The following is an 8,609-nucleotide window of genomic DNA, read 5'->3' as shown; positions in this document are numbered from 1 at the left end:
GCTTTAAGGACTCTGGTGACATGTTCCCTCCCCTTCCCTGTGCACGCAACCCCTTTAGAGATGACATAGTTAGATAACGGCCTCCTGAAATGCAGTCCAGGGGAAACACAAATTCAAAACAACCCTAGCTTCAGCTTGAAACAGAACACTGGTGAAACCCGGAGTTCCTCTCGCCTGTTCCCAGTTTACTCAGAAAAAACGCCTACAAGGAAGCAAAATAAATGTAGCACTGCAGGCTCTTCCTTCCCTCAAGCCAGTGGCACCCACACTAACCAGGACACCCCTCTGCTTTAAATGTTTTTAATTGGTTCTGCTTCTAGTGTTGTCATGAGCTCAAGATAAAACCCAATGAGACTAAAAACGCAGAAAGCAAAAACCTGATGTGAGAAGACTGCGTGTCCTTCCTTCCTTCCCTTTATTTAGCCCGAGCTCGCCTTCCCCTCAGCTTCAATTAGCAGCTCAGCAGCCTGCAGACTGTGGGAAGGGTAGGGGGGGGGACAATATCCATGTCTCTGTCTTGAAGTTAGCTGTGGAGATTGTCCAAGTCCTGTCCTTTCTTGAAGGAACCCTAGCTTGAAGAAGATTGGGCAAAGGAAATTTCTATCTGTGACCTGTTACAGTAACTTAAGCACCTCTGGCTTGGAAATGCAGCAGAGTCCTAGGAGGAAAATGAATTTATTAAAGCAATTATTCACAGATGAAAGGGCCCATTGCTCCCACTCACAGGGTGACTAGCCCTGTGTGGGCTTCTCCTTCTGGTGTGTCTGAAGACAGCCACAGTGTACTTATATATAAATAGAAAAAAAATCACCCGATTGGCAAATTTCAGCTTAGGAATGGGTGCGCGTACCTGCTGTATGACATCAAAGCCCACGTTCTGATTTAATTGTATTCATTTGATATCAGAATGGCCAGGGTAGCAAGCTTCTGAATAGGAAAAGGACATTCAAGGGGCTTCCTTGCGGGATTCAGCGTTCCCTGCTGCTGCAGACTCGAGCTCTGTCTGCACACCTGTGTGAACAGGCGTCCCTCAGGGAAGGATGGCAGTCCCATCGCAGGATTAAGGGACATTCACTCCACCTCCTAGAACACATAAGTTTTGTCCAAGAAGGTAAGTGCAGAAGCAAACATCCTGCAGGAGAAAGGAAGTAAGGGTAGGAAGGTAGTTAAGTGTGCAGAATCCCCACTTTGCAAAGTCCTTTCTGTAGCCAACACTTCTCTTTTCGAAGAAAGACAGAGCAGGGCCTATGACCCCACGTCAGATGACAGGAGAAAATGTGAATGAAGAACGTTTACCAAATGTAGAGAAAAATCTTTCGAGACTATGAGCTACAGGAACAATGAAAGGAAAGGAAAGGAAAGGAAAGAAAAGGAAAAAGGAAAGGAAAGGAAAGAAAAGGAAAGGAAGGGAAGGGAAGGGAAGGGAAGGAAGGGAAGGGAAGGGAAGGGAAGGGAAGGGAAGGAAAGGAAAGGAAAGGAAAGGAAAGGAAAGGAAAGGAAAGGAAAGGAAAGGAAAGGAAAGGAAAGGACCCTTCACAGAACCTTAGAATACACTGGTACCCAGCGCTCCTCATGTTAGCAACTTGTTTTCAGAGAGTTAAAAACAAATATTCAGAGGAGGAGACTAGAATTTGGAAGTTGTACATCTGGTTTTCTTCTCTCTCTCTCTCTCTCTCTCTCTCTCTCTCTCTCTCTCTCTCCTCCCCCCCCTTGTTAAAATAAAACGTTAAGTTCAAAGTTGACAGTTTGTGGTTGAGAAGCCAGGCCCTAGCTAGGAATCCTAATGTCATTTCCCTCCCTCCCAGTGAATGAGGAGCAAAGGTCGAAAGGTCCTCCACACCCAGGTACCACACCCAGGAGGAGAACATGCTGCCCTGCAGGGTGCAGGCTGGCACCTGCTGGAGAAACTCACAGGGGAAACCCACTCCAGAGCATTCTCAGATGTTTGCTAACCCCCAACTCATTTCTACCATGAGCTGCCAGTGAGGAGAATGCAGGAAACAATATTAAGTCACACACGCAAACCCTGCTGTGCATCCAATGAGCCCATTTCAAAATGAACCTCCCAGACTGATCGAGCCACCAGCGGCTTCACAGGGTCCTTGACCTGTCGCCATTTACTCAGGAGCTTGAGGGCCATCTCCAGACTGTAAATGGCCTCAGGAAGTCAACACCTACTAAAATATAGATTGTTTGTGTGGTTATTGGGCTACAGGACTACGTGGCCAGAGAATCAGTTTCTCTAGTCACCCTGAATGTTCACCAGAATTCAGAGAGCCTAGCCTGTCCTCTTATGTGGGCAGTGATGGGTGAGGGAATCGGCCAGACAGCTCAGCACAACAGCGGAGCTGGTTTTTTATTTCTCCATTACCTTAGCTGCTCTTCATGGTAGAGTGGGGTTCCCTAGTCCCAGGTTCCATTTCTGCAATCCCAATCATCTATGATCAAATGCCACCCCAAACTACTAAGTGGAAGTTTGCAGAAGTGAGAAATTCTCACATTTTTAAATAGTTGTTTTAAAGATATGGATTGATGGATTGATGGATTGATTGATTGATTGATTGATTATGCAAGTACACTGTCGCTCTCCAGACACACCAGAAGAGGGCATCAGATCCCATTACAGATAGTTGTGAGCCATCATGTGGTTGGTGGGAATTGTCATACACACCGGGTCCCATATGGGACCCCTGTAGCTCAGAAGGACAACTCTACAAATCAAAGCTAGACAACCACGCCCTGCAGCTGTGAGCCCTGCCTTCTTATTCTCAGTAGTATGCCAGAGGTAAGTAAGTGTCTCCGGAGTGGATTCCCTGTCAACCAGCCTGGATTCTCCCTGCCTCTTCCTCTTCTTTGCTCTAAGATCTTCTCTGCCTGTGGAAGGTGGCTCATCGCTCAGCACTGAATTTTCTTTTTATTGGATTTTTTGTTACTTACATTTCAAATGTTATTCACTTTCCTGGTTTCCCGTACATAAGTCCCCTATTCCATCCCCCTCCCCTTCTTCTATGAGGGTGTTCCCCTCCCCCAACAACCCCCTCTCCACAGTGAATTTTCCTAATAACTTCCACCATTATATCTCTCTAAATCCCAGGACCCCTCTTTCGAATGCCACTGGTGTCTGGCAGAAAACCAGGAGATTTTCTCCCAAGATATTCCTACAATCCTTAAATGTGACTTACTCTGGGAAGGAGCCCTTGTTACTTGGATATCTATTGCTGTATAGATGGAGTCCTGAAAAGGAGGTGGTATCTTCTGTCTCTGAAGAACAGGTTGCACACAGAGCTTTGCTCCGGTGCATTCTGGTGACCACTCTCTGCCTCTGGCTGCCAATTAAAGGCTCTGACTCACAACCTCTCTGTGAAACCTAAAGGTCTTTCTTCCTTTGATCACTGCTTCCCTGAGTTTTACGTGTGCTTCCTCCCTCAGAGATTATTACAGTCACTTGACAGGGCCTGGATTTTATTAAAATAAAGATATTGTATGGTTTGGAAGACACATTCTAGTTCCGATTCTGAAGAACAAAGGACGGTCGCCTTCTTTGATTTTCATGTCTACTCCTACCATAGGAACCCGCGCGAAAATCACCAGTGCCACATGGGTCTGGCATGAGGTCACATGGTCACTGCTAATAGCTAAAGGTCAGGACAGAGGACAAGTCTCCCCCCCCCCCAGGGAAAGCAGACCCTGTGCTGGCTTCAGGTCCAATTTCAGAACATTAGTTTTGATACCTGGAAAAGAGAAATGTCTGATGACACCTTCTCTAATATTCCTTCCAGCTCAACTGTGTTGTCTTCTGTTCAACATCTTTGCATATCCTTCCATGGAGAAGACACCATGATAGTAATGAAAGGAAAGTTGGTAGAAGTGAACAAGGAAAAAGTTGCAACTGATAAATGGGCAAATGGTCAATCAATCAAACTGTCCTCCCTTGTCCTTTGGGCCACAAGACTAAACACATGTGCCCAGAGGACAAGGCAAGTCTCCTCTCCCATCCAAGGAGCTCAGGGCATCTAGAGAGTCAAGGCAGTTCTTAGCAACAAAGAGTGTTTGTTGGTGGCCTTGAAAGATGTGCTTGATTAAGTCATATGGGCATGGTGGAGATGGATAAAGCCATGATTGTTAGCATTTCTTCTAGGCTCTGCCCCACAGTTGCCTGGCAACAGCCAGGTATACCCGACTCACTATAAAAGGGACTGATTGCCCCCTCCTGATTCTCTTGCTCTTGCTCCCTTCTCTCCTCCTCTTGCTCCTGCTCCTTACCCTCTCTCCCCATTCCATTTTCCCCTTTCTCCAAGTGCTCCTGGCTGGCTCCTTCTCCCTCTCCCTCTCCCTCTCCCTCTCCCTCTCCCTCTTCCCCTTCCCCTTCCCCTTGCCCCACCCCTCTCTCTCTTCTTTTCTCTTCCTTTTCTCAACTCAACCTCCCCATGCCCTGAATAAAGTCTATTCTATACTATACCGTCCTGTGGCTGGTACCTCAGGAGGAAGAGGGATGTCTCAGCATGGGCCCACAGAGGCACTGCCTTCCCCCACACCATACCACTCCTCCATCAACCATATCCCTTCCTCTATCTTTTTATAGAACACAACAATGATGGCAAAGGCTATTTATTGAATTGACTGCCATAGGTCTAGTTATCTGACACAGTAGGTAACGTTTCAGAAATGTTTATTTGTACGTAGATGCAGAGATAGAAGAGAAGGGATGTGTAAGGCGGGGAGAGAGGTAAAGAGCAGCTGCTAAAACTGGCAAGCTAAAGTGTGAAGCCGAAGGTCAGGTTTGGAATAATCACCATGAAAAACACAACTGAAGAAGAGTCACTAAACTCCAGAGCAAAACTTCACAAGCTACAAACACACAGCAGATAAATACTATTATTCTTGTCATTGCTATTAAACTGTAGCTCTTATATTGCTAAAATTTATTTTAAATTATCACTCTAATTATAAAAATAGTATACAGATTCATAAGATCAGCCCCTATAGTACAGATCACATCTATCAATATCACCGATTAAACATAACGGTGTGCAACAAGTTTTACCTCCCATTTGAGGTACATTATTGTTATTCTTGAAAATAAAGAAGTTCATTTCAAGAAAAAAATTTAAAGCCAAATGCATACAACTTGCAAGGTGGCCAATATGCCATGGGATCTTCGTCAACATGTCTTGATCTGAAAACACCAGGGGCTGAATTCAAAGACCCCTGCCAGTTCTAATTGATTATAAATTGCATACAATTGATAGGAATTACTGACCAATCATGTGTAGTTCTGATCACAATGGCATGGATCAGAGGATTGAGATATGAGGTTCCTATGAATTCTAGATGAAAATATCTTTGTTCTTTGGGTTTTTTTTTTCTTTTTTCAGCAGTAGGTTTTCCTAATGGCTTCCGCCATTACGTATCTCCAAATCCCAGCATCCTTCTTGACATCTGGGAGAAAACCAAGAGTACTTGATGGATTTCTGCAACCTTCAAAGACGGCTGGTTACTCTGAGAAGGAATGACATTTGACTGCATGCAGAATTCATCTACAAAGGACAAGAATGTGGCTTGGCCTTCCAGTTCACTGTGAATGCTCACTCTGCTTTTATAGATAAGTGTCCGGAGGTTTCAAAAACAAAAACAAAAACAAAAAATGCAAACTCAGTAACTGTTCCTGACTGTGAGAATTTCCATTATATAAAATATGATTTGGGACTCTGGAAAGAACCAGCAGCCGTCTGGGAATGATGAGCTATTTCCTATGGAGCAAAGGACTGTGGGACGATGAGCTATTTCCTATGGAGCAAAGGACTGTGGGACTTGTGGTGCTCTCTGCAGCGTCTGTGCTCAGCTGTCCATCTGGACAGGGTTGCTGAGGTCTCCTCCTCTGTCTGCTCTCCAGAGTCATACTCCTCGTCCACTGCATAGAACAGCGGCTTGGGTCGGAGGACATTCATCCTGTGCCAACTGGCCTGTTCCTCCCGGCTGGTGTTGCTTCGGTAACTGAAGCTAAGCGCCTTCTCTCCTCTCTGCAGCCTCTTCATCGGAATCATTGATTCTGTTGGTCGCCTTTCCTGAAGGGACCCTACTCTCGAGTGTGCGCTGAGCATCAAGGGCTGGAATCCTGGGTCAGCACCATCATCATCTAAAAAGACATCATGACAGAAATGAAAACAACACTTGAGATTGGAGTTAAGGCTTCATGCCCAGATGGCAAGAATATGTGCGACTGCAGCTCCTGCATTCAGCATTGTACCAGCCTGACTTTTCCTTTCAACATGACGACCCCACAGGACTGAGAAGGCAGAGCTGTATGCTTGGTTCTGCAAACAAGTGGGGATTCACAGAAACCTGCACATTCAGCCAGCCTTCCCTAGATGAGTAGCAGAGTATCTTTTCACAGTTACGGACTAATAGCAGCATAAAATAATTACTACTAAAATACTCTACCCTGTAAAAGGCAAATGCTATGCTAAAGGTTCCATTAAGGTGGTTGGTTTTTACCCTGTTTCTGTTTTGTTGAGACAAGGTCTGATCCTGTCACGTAGGATGGATGACCTTGGATTTACAGTGGTTCCCTTGCATTGGCTTCCAAAGTGAGATCACAGGTGTGAGTCGCATGCCTGGTTTGATGTTCAGTGTGTAGCTGTCTGAAAGCTTTACATCTGAGTTCCACTGCTTTGACCTTGGAGATGGAATCTTGGAGAAACAGAGATGGGAGGGTTGGGGAGCCACAGGAGATCCAGGCTGTATGTGACAGATGCTCCCTGTCAATGTGGTAGAGGAAGAGCAGATTGCAGTGGAACATGAAGATGTGATGAGGCTGAGTGCTTCCCCTCTTGGAGGAACGACTAGGTACCTACCTCTGCGACAGTCACTTGCATATTTTACAATATTTAATCATCCGAGTGGCCTCTGAGATGGGTAAAACTATAGTCCTCACATCATGTGGAAAGTACCTGAAGCTGTTCAGGATGAGGTGACTTTCAACATGATATGGCTGGTACAAACAGGATCGGAGCCATTCCTCTGTGTCCTACGTAAGTATACCAAGATAAACACGTGCTCCAGTCTCTCACGTAAAATGGCACAGTATTTGCATATAACCTATGCACATCCTACAATTTTTGAGTAGTTTCTAAACTACTTATAGGAATCGATACATTGAAAATGTTGTGCAAATAGTTGTTATATTGTACTGGGGGTGGGAGGGAGAAAAGAGGTAAGAAAAAGCCTACTTAAGTGTGGATGACAACTGAGCAGATAGCATGTGTGTTACTATCCGGCAGGTAGCCATTTGATGCTCTGTTTTGAACCAATTTCCAAATTTCTATCCATTCCTAAAACACAGTGTCCTTTTCACCAGTAAACAAAGGAGTACTTTTTACAAATATCATTTCTTGTCTCCTCCAGGTTTTAGGCTCATGAATTTATTTTGCCCTTGAATGTTCTCCGGGGAGTTTCAGTATTCTTAGGCATTTATTTGTAAACCTGAAAATCCTGTTCTTTCTTCCACTTTCTAGTCCCTCCTAAAGAAGCAAAAGGAGACAAAGCTAGAAGAGCACTCATAAAATTAGTACTGTCTACCCAAAGGTTTGTACTTGACAAAAATGTGGACAAGTTACAAGGCACAAGAAAATCTTAAAATACTCGACTCAGAAATTATTTTGTTTGTCTTGTTTTGTTTTTCTTGCAAAATGCAGCCAAATCATATAGGCCAGCAGCTGGGAGACTGACAGAGGGATACTCTACTGGAGGTAAAGATAATGGTATCATCTATTTGCTCTAATTTTTTTCTTTCTTGAAATCCCCCTTTTATTTGTGCCAGGAGTGGACCCTGATCCTCAGTTCCCCCAGATCCTTTGCATTGGGAAGTCTGTCTGAGTTGTGTCCACAGATCCCGCCCCTGCTCTCACTCTAGCCAGTCCTAAGAGCTTCCTGTCAGTGGACAGCATGGAGCAAGTCTCTGTCATTGTAGGTTAATGATGTGGACTATATCTGGTCGTCTTTCATGTCTATGGGTAAGTATGCAGACCTGGCATCCCAGGGAAGAATGGTGGTTACCTCTCAAGCAGTATGTGAGGTTGACATTCCACCTACCAAACAAACATAAATACTAAGGCTGAATGAGAAACAGGTAAACAGGGAAGGTGCTTCTGCCCAGGGCAGGGTGGAGACAAACCCACAGGGGATTCGCTTGATCCAGTGTGAACTGTCTAGGGCCGCAGACCCAGAGAGCAGGACTTTTGTATTTCTGCACATAAAACCACACACACACACACACACACACACACACACACACACACACACACACTTAACATTGTAAACATCTCGACCATTTCCAAGGACAGTTTAATGGCACTAAGAATGTTCACGCTTCTATGTAACCTTCACCAACTTCAATCTCTCAAGAGCTTTTCGCATATTCTAAAATTTAATGGGTTTAAATCTGCCTCACACATACAAGACATTTTAAGTTGGGGGGGCCATAATTGTAATACAATATGAACCCCACAGGCAAAGGATCCTTAGAAGAGTATACAGGTCTCTAAAACCATCATGTAATTCACAAACAGGAGCATTCAGACTTTGGAGGGCCCGAAAAGAGCCAGGAAGTG

General features: G+C 44.8%; 1 protein-coding gene across 1 annotated transcript in view; it reads right to left on the bottom strand.

Moving 5' to 3' along the window:
* Positions 1-5,755: 5,755 nt before the first annotated feature.
* The window catches only part of Slc9a4 (solute carrier family 9 member A4), a 53,406-nt gene continuing 50,552 nt past the window's right edge, over positions 5,756-8,609 (bottom strand). The window contains exon 12 of the mRNA XM_032901018.1: positions 5,756-6,136. Coding sequence (XP_032756909.1) covers positions 5,781-6,136 — 356 coding nt within the window. The 3' untranslated portion in view covers positions 5,756-5,780. The remainder of the gene's footprint in view (positions 6,137-8,609) is intronic.

Source organism: Rattus rattus, chromosome 4, assembly GCF_011064425.1.
Source record: "Rattus rattus isolate New Zealand chromosome 4, Rrattus_CSIRO_v1, whole genome shotgun sequence".
In the NCBI taxonomy this organism is placed as follows: Eukaryota; Metazoa; Chordata; class Mammalia; order Rodentia; family Muridae; genus Rattus; species Rattus rattus.
Note: the sequence above shows the minus strand (reverse complement) of the source record. Positions and strands in the feature narration are given on the sequence as shown.